Source organism: Pan paniscus, chromosome 16 (assembly GCF_029289425.2).
Source record: "Pan paniscus chromosome 16, NHGRI_mPanPan1-v2.0_pri, whole genome shotgun sequence".
Lineage (NCBI taxonomy): Eukaryota > Metazoa > Chordata > Mammalia > Primates > Hominidae > Pan > Pan paniscus.
The window spans coordinates 56,958,028-56,984,446 of NC_073265.2; the positions used below are offsets into that span (position 1 = coordinate 56,958,028).

The 26,419-nt window shown below is 39.1% G+C and overlaps 1 protein-coding gene across 13 annotated transcripts in view; it reads left to right on the forward strand.

Moving 5' to 3' along the window:
- MAP2K5 (mitogen-activated protein kinase kinase 5) overlaps positions 1–26,419 on the forward strand; it is a 267,047-nt gene that overhangs the window by 160,583 nt on the left and 80,045 nt on the right. For all 13 annotated transcript variants that reach the window (XM_003828008.6, XM_055098505.2, XM_063596751.1 and 10 more), the window contains one exon: positions 2,611–2,682. In XM_003828008.6, coding sequence (XP_003828056.1) covers positions 2,611–2,682 — 72 coding nt within the window. The remainder of the gene's footprint in view (positions 1–2,610; positions 2,683–26,419) is intronic.

Here is a 26,419-nt window from a genome sequence, read left to right on the forward strand (position 1 = left end):
TTGTTTAGGATAGACACGTGGAGCTTGCTGTTGGCTTTTGCTGAACATTTTTGCTCAAACACTGCATCACAGCAGTAATCTTGTTTCATTAGCTTATTGCAAGGATAATTTCCCCAACAAGAGGTCATCAGAATCTGACCCTTAAAAGAGTTCTCTTATTTGCCATCTAGTATCTGTGAACATTATCACTTTTTCTATTTTTTCTTCTTAAATTTAATTTAATTTTTCTATGCTTTATTATCAGCTTACAGTTTGCATTTGTTTTGACAGTTCAGTGGGCAAATGTAATAAGTGTGTTTAACCTCCTTTTTGATCCTGCCCAAATATTTTGTATGTGGGTTCCACTTTTGTGTGTGTGCGTGTTTTTTCTGTATTCTGGGTGAAATACTTGGTACCTGTTAATCAGTAGAATGAAGAAATGGAGAGAGGAAGGAAAAAAGGACAGGGGGCAGGGCAGCATTTAGTTATTTCTTTAATAATTCTAGAGGATTTTAGGATTTTCATGTTTGTTAGAAGTTCTTGACAGACATGAATAGCAATGTATGAGGAAGTTATATAAGAACTCTCTAAGGAACTTATTTGTTCATGCAGTAAACATGTATTACATTCCTTCAGTCAGCATGCATTGACTGCATACCTGTTATGTGTCAGGCAAGGTATTAGGTATGTCTGCCTAGTACTCTCTTTGCCTCTTAGGAAAAATAGACTAGAAAACAGGTGATTTTACAACACAGTGTGATAAATAATAAGATATGAACAGCATTTTAATGAAGTACAGAAGCAGGAATTTATAATTCTGCTGTAGGAGTAGAGAAAGGTTTCACCCTCAAACAGGATCTGTGTGAGACATGGTCATTAAGCAGAGAAGAGGAAGGCAGGGAGATCTAAAAGGTCATTGTCTCTCCAGGGAACATGGAAATATTTAGTGACTGGAGCTAAGTGTACCAAAGAATCACCCAGAGAAATTATTTTTTAAGTGAGGATCTCTAGCCCCACCCCTAGAGATTCTTATTCTGGAGGTTCATTTGTATTAACAGTAAGCACCTCAGGCAGTTCTGCGATGGCTGCTCCAAAAACTGCACATTGAGAAATACTGACCAGCTCAAGGCTATGCTTGGCTCTCCTGACTTCTAGTTGTGGGGTCAGTTTGACTCACTGGAAAGAACTCTAATTTTGCAGTCAGACATAACTGGCTTTGAATCCTGGCTCCACTCCTGGACAGTGCATTTAATGCTAACCCATAGCTCTAGACTTTGAACAAGTCACTTACTAAGCCTCAGTTTTTACATTTGTAAACTGAGGGCAATAATACCTACTTTTGCAAAATCATTATGAAGTAGAAGACCCAAAGTACCTAGCCCAGTGTCTGACACTAGTAAGTGGTCATTAAATGATAGCTATTACTATCCTTCTTTTATAGTGGATACAGCACTCATAATGGTTAGTAATGTAAACTACTCTGTGCCTCATTTTCCTCATCTGTTAAATGGTGATGATAAAATAGTACCAATATTACATGGATGTTTATGAATCTGAAATGAGATGTGCATGAAAAACACTAAAACAAGGCCTGGTGTATAGAAATTCTTTAATAAATGCACACATAACTGTGTTGTTGATGATAGTAATGACGGTGACAATAATGTTATTCCTGTAGCCGGCTAGCCAGTTCCATATGAATGCATCCTGGTATCTATTGAATTGGATATTGGGGTGTAAGTTATGATCTCAGCCTTGCCATGATTAGCCTGTAACCTTTAGCAATCATTCCACCTTTGTGAGACCTCCGTTTCTCTTATTCATTTGTTCACGTGTTCATTCCAAAGCCATCTATGAAGTACTGTACTGAATGCTAAATCCTAGAGGGATAGATAGATCAGGAAGCATCCACTCAGTATGAAATTATTCCTTTTGAAGTTGAGAGTGTTTATGTAGCCTCTTTTAGAACCGGGTATTTGCTATACATCTTGAGTGGAGGACCAAGAGTCCCAAATGGACCTTTCAGACTGTTCCTTGGTTCATATACAAAGAAACTCTGATCAATGGAATGAAATGTTGAACAGCAGATGAATCTGGGTAAAGGAAATAGGAATGTGCTTTGCTCTGATCTCATTTTTTCAAATTTCCTATAAGTTTGAAATTATTTTCAAATAAAAAATTAAACCCTCCTGTTCCAGACCCATCTATCAAAATGCAAATAAGTGATAATATCATATAATGTTGTATAATTTGTTACTCCACAACAAAGACCACTGGATTTGGAGGGAGAGGATCTGGGTTCAAGTCTCAGCTCATTCACTACTTAGGACCTGGCCTAAATTACCTCACTACTCTGAGCCTCCATTTTCTTCATCTGTAAAATGACTTCCAAAGTCTTCCTCACAGGGACTTGGTGAGGATTCAGTAAGAATATATCTATATATAATTTCTATAGATCATCTATATACTGTATGCACAAATACATATATACACACATGTAAAATTGTTTTGTCATCCATAAAATACTACACAGATGTTGGTGGCTCCTCATCTTAGCTGAGCTCATTTTGGTGTATGTGTTTTCCTGAGTAGCATCCGTCCACTCACAGGCTTCCTTCTGATTTCTTGCAGCCTGAAAGGATTTCAGGGGAGCAGTATGGAATTCATTCTGATGTCTGGAGCTTAGGAATCTCTTTTATGGAGGTACGTTGTTTGCACATAGACGCTTCTGTGCATATCTGTACTAATATATTCAATCAGGAAAAGTGAAGATTTTGAAAGAATAAGCTAAAATAAACCTTCAGCAAGTTATATAGATGTATACAGAGTTTGACCATAAAGTCTTTGATTCCTTGTGTGGCTTGTGAACTGACTCTGGAGGTTATTTTAAAGCACTGTTTATTACAGATCACCTGTGTAAGACCTGCCTGGAGCGCTTGTTAAAAATACAGATTCTTCAACCCCGTTCAAGACCAATTAAATCCACACCTCTAAGAATCTGCATTGTTAACCTGTTCCCTGGGTGATTCTTATACATACTAAATCTGGAGAACCCATGATGTAAAATAGGGACTCCAGAAAAATTCTGTGCCCTGTTGGAATGCATATGTAACTTCCAACGGTGATTAGTTTAAAAGATACAGCGCTACTCATTTAGATATATAAGTTATATATGTTTGTTTTAAAAGAAAAAAAATCACCTCATTCCGGTATAGTCTTATCACATGTGTATGTGGGTTAAGGGGTGGTGTGATATGATGGAGAGGGAAGGGGGAAGAGGATGTATGTATTTAGCACAATTGCAATATCAACTCTTTATAGCTGTATTTAGAATGGACTTTATGTTAGTGTTCTAGATGTAGCTCCATTAGAACTCTATGCTATGTTTTTTTAATAAAATGACCATTGATCTACAAAAAAATGCATGTAACTTATATTAGAAGGACATATGGCTCAGTTTGAATTATGGTAGTATAGAACCTGTATACTGACCAGTGCTTCAAAAATTCTCATTTAAATTGATTCAGATAAAGAAGGACTTGTATTTTCTTTTTTTTTTTCTTAATAGAGATAGGGTCTTGCCATATTGCCTGGGCTGGTCTTGAACTCTTGGGCTCAAGCAGTCCTCCTGCCTGGACTTCCCAAAGTGCTGGGATTGTAGGCAGGAGCCACTGTGCCTGGCCAGGACTTTTTATAATAGAAAAGTAAAAAGGACTCTTTAAATAATATCATAGATAGAGTTGCAATCATGATTTTGTAACCTTTTTTTTTAGTCAAATACTTTTTCTGTGAGTTTTGTAATGCATGAATGCAATTGTATTTGTAAGGAAATAATCTTCAAACTCAATTCACCTGCACAGTAGAAAGAAACCAAAAATAAAGTGTTGAACGTTTATTAAATCATATTCTTCTGCTTCTTCTTAAAAGGGAATCTAAGAGGAAATACAATATGTATGCATCAGCTGAGAGGTTAGCGATAATGGTGGTCAGATCTCAGAACTGAGTCTCCCAACAGAATCCACAAGGGCTTATTCTATTAGCCTGTTTCAGGGGAAACTAGTGTTTTTGATTTGTGGGACTCAGTATTGCTGTTATACAATTTCCTTTTGCATATTTTAAATTGTTGTCATTTATTTTATAAATGACTGGATATAGTGTAAGACAATTGAGAAGTTACATGGTGTAGAGATAAGAATCCTAGATTGGGAATGGAAGACCTGGATTACAGTTCCAGGTTTGCTACTAGTTTTTTAGGTGACCCTGTGGAAGCCACTGTTCTTCACTGGGCCTCAGTTTCTTCTTTGTAAAATATTGATCTCTAAGCCCCTTTCCAGACTAACATTCTATGACTGTGCTACTGCTCATGGTGTTGTTTTCTTTCCTTAGCTTCCACACAGCAACTCTAGAGTTGTGTGACTGAGACAGTGATAAAATGACATAAAATGCAGAGGCATGGCACTACTATAAGAGAGCATAACTATTAGATTTAAGATTTAGAGCACATATAAATGTTCACTATTCATCCTTTCTACATTCATTTATGCATTCATGTGTTGAACTCCTGCTATGCCTGCTGTATAGGCAATGGGGATAGAGTAAGGAAAAGACACTCAAGTCTTGGCTGTCATGGAGTTCCATTTGGCGAGGGCTGGGGCATGAGGGGAAGGACAGAGAACAAAGGGATAACTAAATATGTAATTTGTCAGGTGGGGATAAGTCCCATGGAGAAAAAAAAAGCAGACTAGGCTGGGCTCAGTGGCTCATGCCCATAATCCCAACACTTTGGGAGGCTGAGGTGGGCAGATCACCTGAAGTCGGGAGTTCGAGACAAGCCTGACCAACATGGAGAAACCCTGTCTCAACTAAAAATACAAACAATTAGCTGGGTATGGTGGTGTACGCCTGTAATCCCAGCTACTCGGGAGGCTGAGGCAGGAGAATCACTTGAACCCAGGAGGCGGAGGTTGTGGTGAGCCAAGATCGCGCCATTGTGCTCCAGCCTGTGTAACAAGAGCGAAACTCCATCTCAAAAAAAAAAAAAGAAAGAAAGCAGACTAGACTAGTCCTCTCTGGTAAAGTACCACTTGAGCAGATACTTGAATGCTGTGAGAGAAGGAAGCCACCTGATAACAAGCTCAAAGGCACCAAGATAGAGTACACTCTCAGCGTATTTAAGGAAGAGAGAGACCAGTGTGACTTGACTGGAGTTAGCAAGGGGAAAAGTGGGAAAAAATAAATTTAGAGAGGTAGCCAGGGGCCAGGGCAAATATAGCCTTGTAGGCCATGCTAAGGACTTTAGGTATTACTCTTAGAAGAAATGATCTGACTTAAATTTTCACAGTATCACTGAGTGCTCTGTGGAGCATGACTATAGACAGGCAGGTGTGGAAACAGGGAGATCCGTTTAAGTAGGTAGGAGGACAGGTGCTCAATAAATATATTTATGTTGCATATTGAAATATGTGTCTGTCTGCCAGTATTTTGCTGGGTGCTAGGGGTGCAAAGATTAATAAAAAGAGACTCTTTGTAGTGTAAGGAAGGAGATTGCCATTGATATATTTGGGTTCTGTTGATGATATTCATTTATCCTGGAGATAAACTATTGAATATTCTGTGGAGGACTGAAGAAAACAGACTCATTGAATTTTCAGGATCGAAGAGGATTAGGTATAGAGAACTCTGTGAAAAAGTGTCAGCATTGAGTGTGGGACACCTGAATGCTGGAAGGACTGTGTTGGCTCGTGTGGTAGAGAGCAGATAACCAGATGGTCAGGAGTGAGGGCCAGGAAGAGCTAGGCCTTTTGATGCTCCTTGTATTTTAAAATGGATGGTAAGGAGCCAGGTGTTACAGCAGGAGGAAGAGATGTTGTTAGAGGTTGTAAAGAGGAATCAGATTATGATCATCAGAGAGGGTTGTTGAGCACCTCTGTACATGATGCTTAACTAAATGCCTTCAGAAGGAACTATAGGATTGTAGCCCCTGACCTCTAGGGGCTTATTACCCCCACACAACATGTTACCAACACAATAGACCAGTAAGTCATTAGAGAATAGTGTAAGGCCCCTGGCATGTTTTTTATACCTAATCTATTTGGGGTCCAAGGTAAAGAAAAATATGTGATAGTGAAGAGAAGTAGGAGGTTATGAGTCCGTACATGAGAAATTGTGGGGATTCAGTAGTGAAGGTTACAAGAGAAACCCAAGGTTCTTGTGTTTTCTTTTTGAGACGGAGTCTTGCTCTGTCGCCCAGGCTGCAGTGCAGTGGCACAATCTCGGCTCACTGCAACCTCCGCCTCCCAGGTTCAAGTGATTCTCCTGCCTCAGCCTCCCGAGTAGCTGGGACTACAAGCGCGTGCCACCATGCCCGGATAATTTTTTGTATTTTTAGTAGAGACAGGGTTTCACCATGTTAGCCAGGATGGCCTCGATCTCCTGACCTTGTGATCTGCCCGTCTTGGCCTCCCAAAGTGCTGGGATTACAGGCGTGAGCCACCATGTCCAGCTGGTTCTTGTTTTTTCTTAAGGGTCAATATAATGAGAACATTACCTGAAGGGATTAGGAAGTTAGTCCAAAAGAAGTACTTGAAGACCAAGATTCTTATTTGTTTTTACCGTAGTATGTTAGGAATAGATGTAGCAAATCCAATTTAAAATCACTATAGACAGAAGTGTGAATCTTAATAGCATTTTAGAATCTGAGGAACAAAGTGCATTCTGTAACATAGTCAACACTTTCTAAGAATTACTCTTCTTCTGTTTATTCTCACTTTTAAAAACAAAATTCTCTTTCTAGTAGAAACTTTCCTTTCTTCAATAATTCTTACTTAAGCACTTGCCCTGTGCCAGGCCCTGGAGAGTGGGGCACACAGAGCTGAGGAGAGCCCACCTCTGGTAGAAAAGAAAGATACCCAAAGCCCAGAATGGTGTGATGAGTCTTCAGTAGAGATGTTTACAAAGGACTCTGAGCCACAAGGGGAAGGGGGTGGGGTTTCACACAAAGGAATTGACATTTAAGGGAGATTGGTCTTGAACAGACTTTGCCACTAGGAGAAAGAGGGAAAAGATAGAGGATCCCTTCCCCATTTCCCAGCACACTCTAAGGTATGGATCCCTGTAAACACTTAAGGAGAGATCAAATGTCAAAGTATGCAAGGTCTCCCCTGGTGTAGTTTCACTACTTTTTTGTGTGCATGCCTTCTTCAAAGTGTTTTAAGTTAACCAGTTTATTCTCCTAGGGTACCTGTGGTAAAGAAAAAAAAAAACTGATAAAAATGTAGGAAACCGAGCAAAGGAATTTCCCTGGAATTACACAGGAATCAAATACAGGCTAGGCCTGGCGGCTCATTCCTGTAATACCAGCACTTTGAGAGGCTGAGGCAGGAGGATTGCTTGACGCCAGGAGTTCAACACTAGTCTGGGCAACATAGCAAGACTCCATCTCAAAAAAAACAATTTTTTTTTTTCATTTAGCCAGAAATGGTGGTGTGTGCCTATAGTCCTTGCTATGTGGCAGGCTGAGGCAGGAAAATTGCTAGAGCCTAGGAGTTTGAGGCTGCAGTGAGCTATGATTGCACCACCACACTCCAGCCTAGTCAACAGAGCAAGATGCTGTCTTAAAAAAAAAAAAATCAGATAGAGACAAAATGGGCATGAGAGTTTTCTGTCTCCTTTACATCTCCCTAGCACCCTTTCCTCCAGTTCCATAAACCGTCATCTCTGAGGTTTGGTGATGCCAGAAGCAGAAAGTTCAATTTACAGCTGTCAGACTTGAAGCCTGCCCCCTGCCTCCCACTTTTTTTTTTCTAGAGACGTGGTCTTGATATGTTGCCCAGTGTTGCCTCGAATTCCTGGGGTCAAGTGATCCTCCTGCCTCAGCCTCTTGAGTAGCTAGGACTACAGGTGTACCACTGCACCTGGCTGAATGCCTTCATTGTTTTAAACCCCTGAAGTGACAGGGTTCCTCCTTGCCTGCCTTCTTCCTCCTGCCCATTGCCTTGTTAATATGCTGTCACAGCCCCCATGGGGAGTCATAAAAAGGCCTCTTGCCACACTCTTTCATAAAAGATGATGCTACATGCTGCTAAAATGTGCCATTAAAAAAAAAAAAACTCACAGACAGGTACATTTATGCCTTAAGCAAAGAAACTTTAATATCAGACTATCTTTTATCCAGGGACAGAATCGCTTCTCTCTCCTTTCAGTACAGCATCCCTTTGTTGGCGGGGTAAAGGACATCTCTTCCAGGTTTTTGTCAACTGAAAGTAGTATTTGGAGTTGGCAGATGTAACAAAAAGATGGAAGTTATCCTTAGGAAGGGAAAAAAAGATTATTCACCTTGACTGATGTATGGCAGTTTGACTTGATGGGAAGAATTTGGCCTGTTTCTCCATTGTTTGTTTGTGGTTTTTAACTCACATCTTTAAATGTGTTGTAGTTCCCCTCCTGTGGATTAGTTATGGAATCATTAAAGGTCATTGCCACATATGGGATTTGTGTGGGCTCACTCTGTATTGGGGAAGAGAACCCGTGTGGAACTGTAGTTCTTTCTCCTTGAAACTTTGTTAGCAAGAATCAATGTGGAAATGCAAAAAGAAAATAAAAAAGAAGTGAGACCCACTAACAAGGATGTAAAATTCCTGAACTAGGACAAACTAGGAGGGTAATCCTTCCCTGGAATATTTGTTTACCTCTTCTAGAAAGCTCATACTGATTCAGTTGCCTAGGAGATTTTTAGGATTATTAACCTTGTAGTCTCTGTTCAAGACTTCTGGGCAAAAAAAAAAAAAAAAAAACTACAGGGCTAAACTTTAAAATGAAAATGAGTTTGTTATATAATAAGGGCTTTACCAAGTTTGATAGTTTTATTAGGGGTGGCTAAAACATTTTAGAGCATAATTTCTGAATTTCACAGGCAGTTCAGTGCTTATCTCTTCTAAAGAATGGCTTAAGGAGAAAGTCCCACTCTCATTTTTTACTAAGTAATTATTCCATTTATATTCTTGTGTCATTTGAGTTCACAACATAAATCTGTAGTTGGGAAGTAAACAGTCATATCTGCAAAAGTGAATTTTAAGTGGGTCCTTCTTGAGTCAAAAAGTAAGTCAACATACATTCTCCGCTAGCCTTGCAATTTGCAGTATTTAGGATGATGCATCTACATTAAAAAGGCACCAAGCCAGTCCTGTAATATTCTTATTTTCACTGAGTATGCTGTACAAATACATGTTCTGGTTTGGGATTCTATGTGGTGGGTTATTATAAACTTTATTAAGGTTGATGGTGAATAATCTGACAGACTTTTCTATAGGAGTCAGACTGAAAGCCTGCCCCCCACCCTTTTTTAGAGGCAGAGTCTTGCTAGGTTGCCCAGGCTTGCCTTGAATTCCTGGGCTCAAGTGATCCTCCCTCCTCAGCCTCCTGAGTAGCTAGGACTACAGGTGCACCACCGCACCCATCTGAAAGCCCCATCTTTAGCATATGCATAGCATACGCATTTTGCTCTTTTCGCTTGGATCTTCATTCTTTCTGCCTGTTTGCCACCCCTCTAACCAGTCTCCTGAGTCTGAGGCATAGAACAGTCTGGTTCAATGTGCTTGGTTAATTGGTGCGTCATCTAGTCCTCGGAGACCCCTCTTCATCATGACCAGTGTTTTATTGAAGTGGTTTGAATGATGTGCTGAATGATGAAAGCAAGGACCATGGCTTAGAAAAATGTCTCAACATAGATAAAGAACATAGTCAGAGAACAACACAAGGTCATTGTCATTGTCATCCAAGTAACATCATCTTCTGAAGTTTTTTTTTTTTTTTTGAGATAGAGTCTCGCTCTGTCACCCAGGCTGGAGTGCAGTGGCGCAGTCTCAACTCATTGCAACCTCCGCCTCCCAGGTTCAAGCAATTCTCCTGTCTTAGCCTCCTGAGTAGCTGGGATCACAGGCATGCACCACCATGCCCAGCTGATTTTTGTATTTTTAGTAGAGATGGGGTTTCACCATGTTGGCCAGGCTGGTCTTGAACTCCTGACCTCAGGTGATCCACCCGCCTTGGCCTCCCAAAGTGCTGGGATTACAGGCATGAGCCACGGCACTTGGCCATCTTCTGAAGATTTTTTGGGCTCTATTATTTTGACAAAAAGAATTGTGAGTTTTAGAATTACCTTTACCAAGTTAAAAATAAACCCATGGAATAATACGCTGTTCTCTGTACATGTAATATCATTTTTCTTCATCTCCTCAAGATACAGTTTAAATAACCATCCTTCATGATACCAACTCTGATATCTCCAGCTGAAGGTAATATCTTCTTCTTCTGACCTTCACCTGCATCTTCCTTGTGGCATGTAAATTGTCCACTTTGTATTACAGTAATTTATAGGCATGTCACAGTTCCTTATGACAGGATTCAAATATGATTCTCTCATAATCTTCTATGCTGTTTAGTACAATTCCATTGCCCTAGTGGGCACTCATTAAATCTTTTTGACTCAAATGTTTCCTACTTTTGTAATGGTTTTTTTAAAGCAGTTTCAGAAAATAAAGATCAGAGTTTAAAGTGTGATGGAGTCTTTAATATAAATGCCCATAAGTGTTTGGAGAATAGATCACAGTATTGTGCTTGTGAAGAAGAGCTTTCAGTTTACCAAGGTATCAGATCCAGATTTGAATTCCACTTCAGCCAGCCTAAGCTATAGAACCTTGGGTAAATTACTTAACTTCTCTGAGCCTCAGTTTCCTCCTCTTTAGATGGGAGATCTATTTCAGAGCTTTTGGACGAAGTTCACACGGGAAAAAAGCCATTATCCCCTCTCTTTAAAAGGAATTACCATTTGAAATGTTTACATTTGAATCAGAAAGACTGCTAATTTGGTTAAAGATGGTGCAAGGTTTAGCTTACAGTTTCACCTCAAGCTCCACTAAAAATAGCCATAACGTGATTTACACACGCGCACACACACACACACACACACACACAAAAGGATAATACCATAAAGAGAAAGGGAAAGGAGACAACAGCACTCAAGTTTTGAATATGAGACAACAGTAAACAACTGAGCAGGGCTGAGAATACAAGCAAGCAGGCAATCTGATATATTGTAAACACCCAAAGGCTCAGGAATTGGTGGGACAAGATATGTGGAGCCAGGAGTCAAGGTGGGACCAAGAGAGGAGAATTGCTTTAAAGTCAGTTTGACAATTATGATAAGACTAGTTAATCTTTCATTTATTACAAAGTAATATGAATTGCTCATGAAAACCCAATAGAAAACAATTGTTAGTGTACTGGAGTAAACACCATGGGTGGACACTCAATCCAACAAAACTGAGTGGAGCGTTTTCTGGAGCAAATAAAATAAGTGATACCTGGCACCATAGAAGTCTGGGTCCCATTACTACGTTCAGAGGCATTAAGTGAAAGTTTAGATTCTGAATGTTGAGACCTCCCACCCTGTTCCTAGGACACTCGTGATTACTTTACACTCAAAGATTACTTTTCAGGCAGGAGATAAGCAGAGACTTTCTCTAGGGAAATCTGACTAGGAAGACTTAAAGATCCAGACGTTTGGAGTTCCCCCAAGGAAACAGCCTAGCTAAATCATGCTCCCAGGAGAGCCCTTAGTCTACAAGCCCCATCCATGAGCACAGTTTCCAGTGAGATTTTCAGTGCCTTACTCTTACAGAGACATTTGAGAAAGGCCTTTAGGGTCAGAACAGAGGCCTACAACAACTGAAAAGAAAAGCAATTTGGATGGCCAGAAAACTGTGCAGAGGGTAAAAAGTTCAAATAAACTACCAGTTGTATCCTCAGAGGACTAAAGAGAAAATAGTGCACTCAGAATATAAGAACAGGCTGCTGTAACAAAAGGAACTTTCAGAGAACAGCAAGAAATAGGAGAGAAATGAAAAAAGAACCAAGTCGGCCAGTTGCAGTGGCTCAAGCCTGTAATCCCAACACTTTAGGAGGCCGAGGCAGGCGGATCACGAGGTCAGGAGATCAAGACCATCCTGGCTAACATGGTGAAACCCCATCTCTACTAAAAATACAAAAAATTAGCCGGGTGTGGTGGCGGGTGTCTGTAGTCCCAGCTACTCAGGAGGCTGAGGCAGGAGAATGGTGTGAATCTGGGAGGCGGAGCTTGCAGTGAGCTGAGATCATGCCATTGCACTCCAGCCTGGGCGACAGAGCAGGCTGTCTCAAAAAAAAAAAAAAGAACCAAGTCATGAAGTTCATGACAACTTCTCATTAAAGAACCAAGTCAAGAAGTAACATGAAAAATAGAAGTTCCAGGAAGAAAGAACAGAGAAAACAAAGGGGAAGAAATCATCAAAGAAAAATTTTAAATTTTAATGTTATAACATGGGAAAAATATATGTTTGTACAAGATTGCCCTTCTCTTAGTATTCCTATAGAAAAAAAATCATTTTTTTCCCCCAAATGACATATGGCAGTGTTTTTCCTCAGAAAAAGTGAATTTTTGTTGAGGATTAGTAATAGAAATTTTCCCAAGGAAAATTTACTATAAAAAATACAAATAATTGGATATAACTACCTTTTGTCTCATTGGAATGTACAAGCTTAACACATCTAATTTTTACACACACATATTGTTTAATGGATGCCAGATAAGACTCATTAGATATCAAGAAAATGAATTGTGATCTTCTATACGTATAAACACATAAACCATGTAGAGCTGTGTAAATGTAAATAAAAGTATTTAAAAGGTGGCATGGGCCATGTGTGGTAGCTCACACCTGTAATCCCAGCACTTTGGGAGGTCGAGGCGGGTTGATCACCTGAGGTTGGGAGTTTGAGACCAGCCTGGCCAACATGGCAAAACCCCATCTCTACTAAAAATACAAAAATTAGCTGGGCATGGTGGCAGGCGGCTATAATCCCAGTTACTTGGGAGGCTGAGGCAGGACAATTGCTTGAACCCGGGAGGCAGAGGTTGCAGTGAGCCGAGATCACACCACTGCACTCCAGCCTGGGTGACAGAGTGAGACTCCGTCTCAAAAAAAAAAAAAAAAAGTGGCATGGATCACCCAGCCCAGTACCCTTGACAGAAGCTTCTGGAGAAATTTGATGGCGAGTTTGTCATTTTGTCATTTTCTTTCCAATATCATTTTTAGATTCAAGGGCTGTTATCCTAATTTTTGAACTGTTAAAGAGCTTAGACTGGATTAACCAGAATTCAGTTCACATATTGGCACCAACACTTATAATCAGTGTGATCTTAGCCAGTTCAGTTTGTCACTCCAAGTGTCAGTTTCTTATGTATAAGTTGAAGGTAACATTAGAATTCATTCATTCCTTAAATATTTATTGAACACCTTTTACATATCAAACACGTTATTAAGTGCTGGGATACATTGGCAAACAAAATAGGCATATTCCCTTTCCTTGTTGAGCCTACAATGTATTAAGGGAGGCAGAAGATAAACAATAATAAACACTTATGTTTTTTGAAAGCAAGATTAGAAATATATTCAATATTCTAGGCTTTTTCATGAACACTTTTATTTAACATTAGCAACCACATAAAGTTACTTGAAGAAGTAAGCCTTTTGAAATAGCGTCTTATATGTATTGTGCTTACCAAGTAATAAGAATTATGAAACATTATCTAGTCTTGGCTCTTGCCTCTAAATATACAGAACTCATTTTCCCCCCACCCCTACCCAGCTGCCAGAAAAAAAAAAAAAAACACCACCCTGACACAGCTGTTTCTAATGGGTGTGTGGTTGTGGCTTTGTTTGCTTTTCTAGCCCTTGGTGATTGTGAACTGGTCCGAGGGGTGACGGATGGCTCTGTATGCTCTGTAAGCAGCTGCCGTCAACTTTTCCACACCGTAAAAATTTGCCATTTGGTGTGTTTCACTCAAATACTGATATTTTCTCCTCTTCTTTTTAAATATTTAGTTTCAAGAATGTGAGTGAAATCTTACCACATGTTGAATATTCCTAACCTGAAAGCCCAAAATTTGAAGTACTCCCAAATTCGAAATTTTTTGAGCACTAACTTGACCCTCAAAGGTCACACTAATGGGAGCATTTAGGATTTCAGGTTTTTGGATTGGGGATGCTGGTAAGTATAATGCAAACATTTCAAAATCCGAAAAAGGCCAATATCTGAAATATTTCTGGTCCCAGGTAGTTCAGATAAAGTATACACTCAACGTGGATCATGTTCAGTCTCCTGATCCAACTAGTGAAACATTTTACCTGTTGACCAGTGTTTTTGCTGAGAACCATCAAAAGGTGAAAGGATCTGAAGGGCCCAAAGACAAAGGAAATTTCCATGGAAGATTTTATAGGAAAGTGGGGAGGGTGTGATTCTGGAATCCTTGTCATGGGTCCTCCCCTCCCACTGAAGGATGCTGAGGAAAAGAACATGTAACAATTTCTGTCACTCATTCCCCTGCTCTTACTCCCTTTTCTGTAATTCTGTCTTGATTTTTTTCCACTGTCTTTTTTTTTGGGGGGGGGGGGTCTAAAATTGTGTGTAACTTAATGCAAAAGGAGCTGTTAAAATGACCTTTGGCAGATGATGGATTGACTAGTTCAGTCCTTTGCAAGGTCTGTGAAGGGATCCAGCTGTCTCATATTACCATGCCTAAATGTGCATTTTCCAAGGTTGTCAGTGATTGTAGTGAATGTGAAACTGGCAGACAAAGTGAAGTGTTTCCCACTGAATAAAGCATTGTTGAGTTTGCTTTGTGTTCAGAGCTGTCGGGAACAACCATGAGATTGACAAAACAAGATGGAACAGGTGCTAGCAGTCCCAGCTAAGCATTTTGTTATTTTGATGGATTTCAGACTGATTTTAAAGTTTTTCCAACAGCACATGCTCATATCATGTATACACACAAATACACAGAATTTGAAATTTTAAAAAAAGCAAAGTCTTGATATGAAGAATAAAGAAAGACAAAGCAGGCATTTGACAACCCGTTTTCAGATGTTTGAAGGATTGTCAGTGGAGAAGCAGCAAGCTGATCTTTTATGACAAGAAAGCTGAACCTTCTGAAGCTAAAACAAAAGCCAAAAAAATAATAAACTCCTATGACTTTCTATTCAGTATAAAAAAGGATTTTCTGATGGATAGAACTCTACACTTTCCTCCTCAACAGTGAAATCATTTGCCTTTAGAGGTAAAAATGTCCCATCCCTGGGGACACATAAGTAGGGACTGAATGACTGTTTGTCTCAGATTTTTTTCTGTAGAAGACACAGATATAAGGTTAGACAAGATGCAGTCATATATTCATTTGGTCACTCAGCAAATATTTTTTTGAGTGCCTAGTATGTGGCAGGCCCTGTGCTAGTCACTGGGGACACTGCTGAGAACAAAACTGACAAAATCCCTGCTTTAATGGAGCCTACATTTTAAAAAAGAATACTTGATCATTGTACCTTTTTAGACAAATAAGCGAGTTAAGCTGCACATGGTGACGCACACCAGTAGTCCCAGCTACTCGGGAGGCTGAGGCAGGAGGATCCCTTGAGCCCAGGAGTTTGAGGCTGCAGTAAGCTGTGATCATGCCATTGCACTCCAGCAACCGAGCAAGACTCTGACTCTAAAAATAAAAAATAAAATAAATAAACAAACAGGATGATATGCTAGGAGTAACTGAGTGGTATTGAATTACTTTTGAGTTGAGATCTGAAAGATAAGAAGGAACCAGTCTTCTAGTGACATGTCTCAACACTAAAATTCTGAGTCTATGATAATTTTGGGAACCATGTCTGCCAACTTTGAGATATCCAGTGGTAAAAACCGCTGCTCCTAGAAAATTCTCTTATATGCCTTATGTTGTATTTAGAGACTAGAATTTTTTTTAACCTAAAGAGAGACTTAAAGAGAGACTTCAGAGCTTGTTAAATCAGACCACTTCTCTTAGCAGTGAGGAAGCTGGTCTCCAGGGAACTGTGCAGAAGAGGACTGGAATCTGGGTCTTCTGATGTGAAATGTAGTGCTCTTTCCTCTCTTCCAAGCTCTTGACATCCTCTTGCTCAGTGTCATTCTAACAAGAAGGGTGACAACATCACACTTTTTTTTAATGTAACACTTAACAAAGCTATTTGGTATTCATTATCTCTTTCAAGCTTCTCCCCACTCTGAAAAATCAGCAACTTGAGGCACCAAATATTGTTTCACTTTATAAGCATCAAAGTTCCCATTTTGCAAATGAGGAAACTTAGATCCAGATAAGTTAAAGGACTTTTCTAGAAAGGTTAAGTGAATAGCTCAGGCAGCAGCAGTCAAGTATTCTGACTCATGGATTCAAGTCTGCTTCTTCCATTATGCTTTAGGAAAGTAGATCAAGTAGTCTGAAAAAAGAAGAGATGAATGGTAAATGGAACTGAGCAGGAAATCAGATAAAGGAAAAGACAGGTTTACTGTGACTCTGCTGGTCAGTTAAGACTGCTTTTCATAGGATTATACCTTACACTATCCCTGTAGCTGGTTTAGTTTCACCATATTTCAAAATGTGCTAGTTACCTTTCAGAAACTAAGGCCTAGTTTATTTATTAAAAAGAAACACAAATATTAACCTCATCTCCAGTATGTCTACTGTAATAGGAAGTAGGTAGGTAAGGATCTCATCTAATTAGTAAATATTTATCAAGTGCTACCCAGTGTTGGCAGTAAGGGTACAAACTTTGCCCTCAGTGACTCCTTGACTAATAGGTAGAAAGAAAAGTAAAAGTGCAATGGAAACATGTAGAACTGGGCACATGAGAGTGTGGGCTGACGTCAGTGTCAGAGAAAGCATTTCAGTTATTGATTACTGCTTAATAAACTACTCAAAATTAGTGGCTTAAAATAACCATTTATTTACTCAGGATTCTGTGGGTCAGGAATCCTAGCAAGGCCCAGCCATTCTATGTAGCATCAAAAGCCTCTCATGAGGTTGCAGTTGGGTAGTGGTTAAGGATGGAGGATCCAAGATGACTTCATCTGCGTGTATGATGCTTTGGTGGGGATGGCCAGGAGTGGCTGGGACTCTCCTCTCCCATCTCCCCTTCATGGCTAGCTTAGACTTCCTTTGTGGTACCTGGTGTTCTAAGCTGTGATTGCAAAAGCTACAGATCTGTTAAGGCCCAACCTCAGAAATTACACAGGATTGTTCCTGCCACATTCTGTTGATCACAATGTAGGTTCTTGATGATGAAACAACAGGGTCACATTCCAAAAGAGCATCTTGGGCTGTAGATTCTTTTAAGGCCATCACTGGAAGCACGGTACATTTCAGAAAGCTTCCTAGAAGTGCTGGTATCTAAGTTAAGTTTTGATGAATGGGTTAGATTTGTTGGGCAGTGTTCCAACAGGAGCAGCAGCATGTACAGAGGCCAGAAGTATGAGAATATCAGCTGTTTATGACTCCCTTGACTTTGAAATGTCTAGAAATAGAAATGTGAGTGAAGTTGAGCTCAATAGACTAGACCCCAGCCCTGATGTTTTCTCAAATACCCACAGCTGCATGATTTCAGAGAATGGTTTAGAACTGGAAGCCCCCAAAGCTAGGGGGTTATGACAATCATAACCATTGTCATGATTAGGGGTGCCTGCTGTCAGAGGACACAGGTCAGCATTACACAAACTTTTTAAAAGGGTGTTATTTCTTAATTCTTATTATGAGGATTCAAATGGCTGTTGAAGTAAACACGTGAGATGGGGTTTGGGGCAGTTAACTCTAATCATTTTTTAAAAATTTTTATGGGGGCTGGGTGCAGTGTCTCATGCCTGTAATCCCAGCACTTTGGGAGGCTGAGGTGGGTGGATCACTTGAAGTCAGGAGTTTGAGACCAGCCTGGCCAACATGATGAATCCCCGTCTCTACTAAAAGTAGAAAAATTAGCCAGGCGTGGTGGTATGCACCTGTAATCCAAGCTACTTGGGAGGCTGAGGCAGGAGAATCGCTTGAACCTGAGAGGTAGAGGTTGCAGTGAGCCGAGATCATGCTACTGCACTCCAGCTTGGGTGACAGAGCGAGACTCCATCTCAAAAAATATTTTTTATGGGTACATAGTAAGTGTACATGTGTATGGGGTACATGAGATATTTTGATACAGGCATACAATGTGTAATAATCACATCAGGGTAAATGGGGTATTCACCTCAAGCATTTATCATTTCTTTTTGTTACAAACATTCCAATTATACTTTTAGTTATTTTTAAATGTACAGTAAAGTTTTGTTGACTGTAATCACCTGTTGTGCCATGAATTACTAGAATTTTATTCATTCTAACTTTATTTTTGTACCCATTAATCATCCCCACTCTTCTCCCTGCCAACTACCCTTCCCAGCTTCTGGTAACCATCATTCTACTGTCTGTCTCCATGAGTTCAATTCATTTAACTCTAATCTTTTTCTTCCTTGGCAACCTTTTAATCTTTAATAAGAAATAAGTCATCTAAATTCATCATAATGGTTAAATATGTGAAAATGGTAGCTACTGATCAGTCTAAGCAGTGATACGTAAGAGGGCCTTGTCAGTTAAGACCATCAGATCCTAATACTAAAGAGTTTGTGTACCGTGTTCATTAAGGTACTGTGGCATAGAAACAAGCAAACCAGGCATCTCCAGGTTGACCAGACTCCAGGAGAGATCAGCATCAGGGGATATATCATAATCAACAAATGCTTATTGTCAACCTACTGCAAAATGCTATTTCTGGTGTCATGGAGAACATAAAAGTTTATGATTTATACTTTGCCCTTAAACAAGTTAAAATTTACAAGGCACTAGAAACACAGGAAGATGTAGAACACTGGGAACTGTCACCAGGAAGGATGTGATACACACTGCCCAGTGAAGGGTATGGGCAGAGAGTGGTATGAAGTTTGTCTACAAAATTGTGGGTAGAGTCTTCTAGGATTAACTCCTGACAGAAGAGGAGAAAAGGAGGAACAATTTGAATCAAGTCCTGAAAGAATAGGTAGGCTAGAAATCTATCTACTCATCTGTTGCAACATCTCAGATTCCAGATAGGAAAACTGCCCTCAGTGTTGCATTTTGAGCTATGCAAACATTTGAAGAACATTCATTTTTCAATTAGAAAAGTAAAATGGTTGCTCTCATTAATCATGACTAAACTTTATGTCTCTTTAACTCAGAGTCTCTCACGAATTTCCTCTCAGTGCACAGAATACCATGGAAAAAGACCTTTGCCATTGTTTTTAACTGACTTTTAGAGATTTAGTTATATACCCAGATATTTTCATTAGTATTCTGTGAGTAGAGCTGTTGATGGAAATCAACATGGAACGGTTAAAGTGTCTGTAAAGCTACAAAAGTGGGTATTTTTAAATTGAGGGTTTTTTCCCCTTTTTTATTTATCAATTAGCTGCCTTATACTTACTATGGCCTAGTTAAAATTGTATATTCCATTTAAACACAGTATCTACCCAAAAAGTTACTCAGCTAGGGTTTTTGGTTTAATGTAGTATAGACAGATTGATATACACATACACAAACATAAACACACGCATATATATACACACACATATTCTTATATATACGTAAGTATACACATACATACACACACATATGCTTATACATACATAAGTATATACATATATATATCTATATATATACACACATACACACACACAAGGAAAAAAAGAAAATGATGTAAGTGAAATAGCGTATGGGAGAGGAAGGAGAATTATGTGTTTTGGGACAGCAGGGTTAGAAAGACCAAGAAACATTTAAAGATTCAAAACAATAGCATTTAGCCTGAAATCTACTTTTTATCATCTTTACCCAGCCATCAGAATGAAGAAAGACAGTGTCCAGCTGTAGCAGTAGTTTGGTAGCAGGAGAATTAGACGTAAAGGTACTAATGCCTGAGGGGTGGGTCATGAATTAATAATTGCTATGTGGCGGATGAGCCCCGTCAGAAGAGCTGAAAATGAGGAAGTTGCCTTGCAGAGCACTATCAATCACTCAGTGACCATAACTTCCAGTAATTAGTGTATTTTATGGGCCTTTGCTTCAGTGGCTCGAAAGCACATATGCTCCAGTCACAGCTAAACTTTGCTGGAGTAATATTCCAGGATGATTTATCCTCCTGCTGCACTGGGATATAACCCTATATTAGGTGAAGATTGTGAACTAAGCTGCAATAAAGTGTAAGTTTAGGTACAGTTTGCCCAGGTTGAGACCTCAATGTATCATGCTTTTCAGCATTCACGGTTAGGCTATAGCAGGCAATCATTTTTAACAGTGAAACAAATAAAGCAATTAAAGGAATAGCATTAGGATATTGTACTTGTGAATTACTGTTGCCCTCTTCCTGTTTAAGTGTCTGCTGTAATAAGCCCATTTCTTTTTATTTTTTTAAAAACGTACTCTGTTAGAAACATTTGTTCGTTTTTTGTTTTTTTTAAGTTCCAGGGTACATGTGCAGGATGTGCAGGTTTGTTAAGAAGTATTTATCTGTAATGCTGTCTTTTCTCCCTTATTATTAATAATCTGGGACAGAATGCAGGACCTTCTGAATGGTAGAAAAGTGCTTGATTTATTTATTTGTGCTACTGTTTGGGCTCCTTAAGTAAGTTTGTATCAGTGGACTTTGGTGAGGACAAGTAGTTGTTTTTTTTTTTTGGTTTTAATATTGGCACCCGTTAAGGCGCACTCCTGATGGGACCCTCACATTTAGGCTCTTTCTACACAAAGAAAAAACATTAGTTACAAGCTCTCAGACTACTTGGCACTTTTCGTATAGGCATAATGAGTTATTTGCTGTGGCTCACCCACTGCATTAGAAGTCTATGAGGTCTTTGCAGACAGGGTCCTTTGCCATTGCCAAAACATTTGTAGAGCCCAGTGTTCCTAGGCTCTTAACAAGCTTTGCCACCAACTTACAGTATGACCTTGAGCAAATTAATTAAGCTGCTGGTGTCTCCATTGGGCCATAATTCTGTTTGCGCTGAAGAAATCCTTAGAGTTTATAGGAAAGAGTTTGTGAAAATAAGCATAAATTGAAATAGGAAAAAATACGTGTGGGTTCACTATATTCTCTTGAGAGTAAAGTATTTCTTCATCACTTTTAATGATGGTGTCTTTGAATTTCCTTAAATAGACACCAGTGATAAGCTAATTTCACAAATGTAGATGGAAGGGTGTACACAGTTTGATGCTTTCGTTACATTTATTATCCCATCTTTAATTTGCAGTGTATTATGATATCATACAAGTTAATAATAATAAAACAAACTAATTGTCTTTAATTAAAGTGAATTAGATTTTGATTTTAATATATTTGCTGTAGTGAGTACTGATAATGTGGAGGGTCCCAAAGGTTATTAGGGCATGTTTCTGTTAGGCCTGATGGTGTTAGTAATAATCCTCTTCCTCATAGTTCTAGACATGAACAAATATGTCACTTCATCAGTCTCTGTTACTCGCACTTATGCCCCTCCACAGGGGTTGCAGATTCCACAAGTTATCAGCTAATGGCGTTATACATTAAAAATTGAAGCTTTCCTCACTCTGAGGCCTTTCAAGGCTTTGTTCTTAAGCCCCAGACACTTTGGAGTGCAGCTGCAAACTATAGGCAGAAGATTAAATTAATTTGTAACTCTTTTTTTTTTTTTTTTTGGTCCTGCATTACTAAATCCTCGACATTTAATTGAAACCCTACTTCAAGACGCTTTGTGTTTCTGTGTTCTTTGTTGTCAGTTTAACCTCCAAAGCACTTTAACACTCGTAAATTGCCGTTATATCCTTTGGATTGTTTTTAAACCATTCAGTAAGAGAACAGTGAAATTGATATATGGGGAAAAAAGTAAAATCTTAGAGTAGATTTTGAGGTATTTAATATTTATTATGGTTCTTCACCAGCATAGTTTCAGATGATTTAAACTCTTTCTCTAGGACTGTGTAAATTGGTCTTGGGATGAAATCTCACCTAGGGAATTTTATGTAATCCAGTAGTTAAGTCTGATTTTTTAAAGTTTCCGTGTGTCTGAGTGTTCCGAAGTGGCTGCTGCATTTCTGTAAAATGAAGATTTAACTGCAGCGCACAATCTAAATGCAAAATCCTTAGATGGAAATTTAATTGTGTAAAATGTACACAAGGTAATTAAGAACAAATTTTAGAACATTTCAGACTATAAAGTTGTCATTCAGCTAGATCACTGGCTATAATGAAAATGCTTATTTTCAATTTGTAGTTATGCCGAGAAACATAGAATATGTCTAAATTAAGAATAAAAAAATCCAGTGCTCTTCAGTAGAACTGTAAATGTAAAACTACTCCCACAACATAGTTGATATTCTGAGTAGGAGACTTGATTACTAAAAACATGTCTTGAATTTGTGTCCTGCACTTGTTTTCTGGCTACAATGTTTGTTTTCTCTTTATCATTTATGATTCTATGACAATAATTATTTTTATTATCAACAAAAGCCATTCTGTTGCTTTGTCAATAAATAACTTCTTTTTGTTAAAATACAAAGATTTTTACCGTGTTATATATTTGGCAATTGTTATGATCTCTCTTTCACACACAGGCACACATACAAATATATTTGTTATTTAAATTATAAAATCCAACATATTCAAATGCTGCTAACTGAAGAGCATTTTATAGATTGTGGTTGGCCAAGTCAAAGGTCAATAAGATGACACTAAGGAACGTCCTATTTTTAGAGTGAGATGTTAGTTGTTTACTGCTATTTAAGTGTATCCCCAACTGGTAACACTTCAGACCATTCTTTTTCAGCCTTTTACATAATAAACGTCCCACAACAGAGTCTTCAGCAGTTTGCTAAATCTTAAGTATTTGGAATTAAAGTGTACTTTTTAATTTAACATTAAATAGAATCCCTTATCTCTACCTCCACCCCCTGGCCCCAAATAAATAAAGCTTTTCCAAATCTTTTACGATGTGAGCTGCTCCCCTCCTGGGAATGAAAAGGATATGAGACCCATTTGATGAATTGCTGGCACTTATATGTGTCTACATTTTTCAGTACACTTTTTTAAAAAAAAACTAGACTTAAGCTGCCTATATTACATGCTTCTTTTGTAAAGATGATAAAGAGAGCAAAGATTTCTATTGGCTTAGGCCTAATCTATTTGCTTTGTTGTGATTCTTTTTTTTTCTTTCCTTTAACTGTTAACCTATTTATAAATCTAAATCTACATACAAAGGTCATTGGTTGGCTGAACTTAAACCATTTTACTCAGTAAATTTAATTAAGAAAATACAGTGCAACTCATAAGCAAATGAGTTTTTTCCTAGTTTTAAACCAAACCACCCTCTTGAGTGCTGATTGCCTTGCCCGACCCCTGGTGATACAGAAACAGGCAAAATTAAAAAGGACATTAAAGCTTCATTAAATCTGAAACACATTTAGTACAGTGACATATCTGCAGGCCATTTCAGAGAAGATTACATACTCTCTTTTGTAAGTTTCCTAATTTATAATACCTTGACAATAAAAACTGGGGAAATGCAAGTAGATTAATAGACCAGTAGGGGTACAAGATACAGAATGGCCCCAGGTCTGCCTGTGTGTGAAATATTCACTTGGAGCATATGTGCTCCTTCTTCCCCATAAGGGTCCCATGTTTATTTTGACTTTTGACAGCCTCATGGAGAACTCGTTCTTTTTTATTTATTTATTTATTTAGTTAGTTAGTTAGTTAGTTAGGGTCTCACTCTTGCCCAGTCTGGAATGCAATGGCATGGTCAAGGCTCACTGCAGTCTCTACCTCCCCAGGCTTAGGTGATCCTCCCACACTAGCCTCCCAAGTAGCTGTGACTACAGACACGTGCCACCACACGCCTCTCATTTTTGTAGAGAACTCATTCTTCATGCAGCCATATCTACTAAGAAACCATTTTCTTTTTTACCTCCTCCCAATAGAACTTGATAAAAAGAGTTCTAGAGCCTGGCTATATGTTTCCTTCTACTTTTCTATAAGACAAATAGTGTGGAACATAAACACTGTAGCTGCATTAGACCTAGAGGGATAGAGGCATACATAGAAGGCAGTGGTCCTCTCCTGGGGCCTTAAAATGACTGCTTTCAGTGCCAGCGTAATAGTGCACTTGCCAGTTTTCACTGGCATAGATTCCCAAGTCTTTCAACAGCTCAGTGGTGACACTCTGTAAGAGAGGAAGTGATTGTCATCATGCTGCAATAGCAGCGGTACCTACTAGTTAAGATCAAAGAACCATTCTCTGTCTTCTAACTCTAAAGAGGTCAGACCTGCAAGATGTCTTACAAGCAGTCCTCCCAGGAACATAGTTAAAAGGTAGGACTGAGGTTCCACAAGATGTCAGGAAATAACACTGAAAGCAAAGTCAGACCCATGAATGATGAGTTCACCAGTTTAAGCACTGGCACCTGTTCCCAAGCAGACTGGTACAGAGGGGCTCCCAGCTGACCAAACTGCACTAAATTTTCTCTCTGTTGTCTTGCATGGCATTGTCTTACAGAGCAAACAAATAACATCAGCCATCCTTTTTTACCTTGTACAGTCATGACAGAGAGGGCCAAGTAGATGAATGCACATTCCCAAGTTGGCTGGAGCCTGGCCTCTCTGTAGAACCATGACCACTTGCAACCGGAAGCTTTGTGTTGAATTGGGAAGAACTCACATTTTTTGCTGTATCTCACTCTGTTTTAAGCCGTCCATTTACCATTGCTTAATTCTTTAAATTGCAAGAACCAATGGTCAGTGTTGGCACCTGCCAGCTAGTTTAGATCTTGACTATATGTGTGGTGGGCAAGTTTCCTCTGTCTTTAAGCCATGTGAACAGAATTCTTCCATGGTCCCTAATGACATGCTGAGCATATACCCAAGTGAATGGCACAATGCCTGTGGAAGGTCTTGAGCTAGAATGTTCTAAGTGCTTTGTAGTAGTTATTAAGCTATTAGCTTTTTTAGGTGTGAGACTCTCCTCTTGCTGGTTTTCTAACTCCAAATGGAAGTATATGCAAAAGTCATAATCCACATATCACTGTGATACCTGTTAAGTCACTGCAGACTGTTGCAAATGCCTAGTTCACCCACCACAGTAGACCATAGTAATTCCTCCTGAATCAGTGTGCACACTCTGATTGGCCAGAAACAAACTATTTTCAAAATGTAGGGCAAACCTACGAACCTGTATTGCAAGGAGGTGGGGTGGGGACAGAGGATGGGAGAACTGAGTCTCTCAGTCTCAGTCTTTCAGTCTCTCAGTTCAACAAACATAATCACACAAAACTTCGAAAGGGAGTTTGGCAAACATCTACACTCTCTTTCTTTCACCCCATCTTGTGATGTTTTTGTTATGTACAGTGGAAGAGATTAATGATATCTGTCAAATGAAATGATGATAGTATACCTATATCTTGAAAATCCATACACATATCAGTGTATATTTTGTGTACAAGATATGAGTACAAGGTAACGAAACTAGGTATTCTAAGACATACATATATACACATACACACAAGCATATGTGCAAATGAGTGTGGGCCTTTTCAAAGTAGTCACCTTACGAGGTCATAATGTTTATTCCTGTTACATGGCTATTGTTCATATTGGTTTTAGAACTTTGATAACTTCAGCATATTCATGTCTAAGCAACAAAATATTTAGTTTTTGTATGTGGCTTTGGGTTTTGGTAATATCCATAGGCTATTCAAACCTTAGTCTACAAATAATTTACATGATGAACAAGCTGAGGGGTATAATTTTAAATCCAAGATAAGGTGCATACTAATAAAATGAAATAGGTATTCTGTTAATTGAAATAATTCTAAAACAATTACAAAAGGAGAATTCAGAAATGTTTGAGCGGTGTCAGTGTCTTTGAAATAAGCGCAGAACTTCTCAAGATCTAGAAAGGCAGTTTCATATGCAGGAAGGAACACTGGATTAAGTTGCAAATCTTAGGGTCAGTTCCTAGGCTTCCACTTATTAACTGTTTGGGAGCTACTTCAGTGGGACTCTGGGTTTTAATCTTTGAAGTGGGTTGATGCTCTCTTAGATCCATTAGCGTTAAAGTCCCTGATGTTGCGATTCTCTTTGAAAGTAATTACAAATACATGTAAATGATGTCAGGACTGAGGATTGGCCACATTATAAAATTGCAAAGTTTTGCCACTATTTTCTTTAAATAGGTTTTTGTATGTTTGTTAAATTTTATCTTTTTGGCCAGGTGCAATGGCTTAGCCCTGTAATCCCAGCACTTTGGGAGGCCAAGCCAGGCAGATCACTTGAGGTCAGGAGCTCAAGACCAGCCTGGCCAACATGGTGAAACCCCATCTCTACTAAAAATACAAAAATTAGCTGGGCATGATGGTGTGCGCCTGTAATCCCAGCTACCTTGGGAGGCTGAGACAGGAGAATCACTTGAACCCAGGAGGCAGAGGTTGCAGTGAGCCGAGATCACGCCACTGCACTCCAGTCTGGGTGACAGA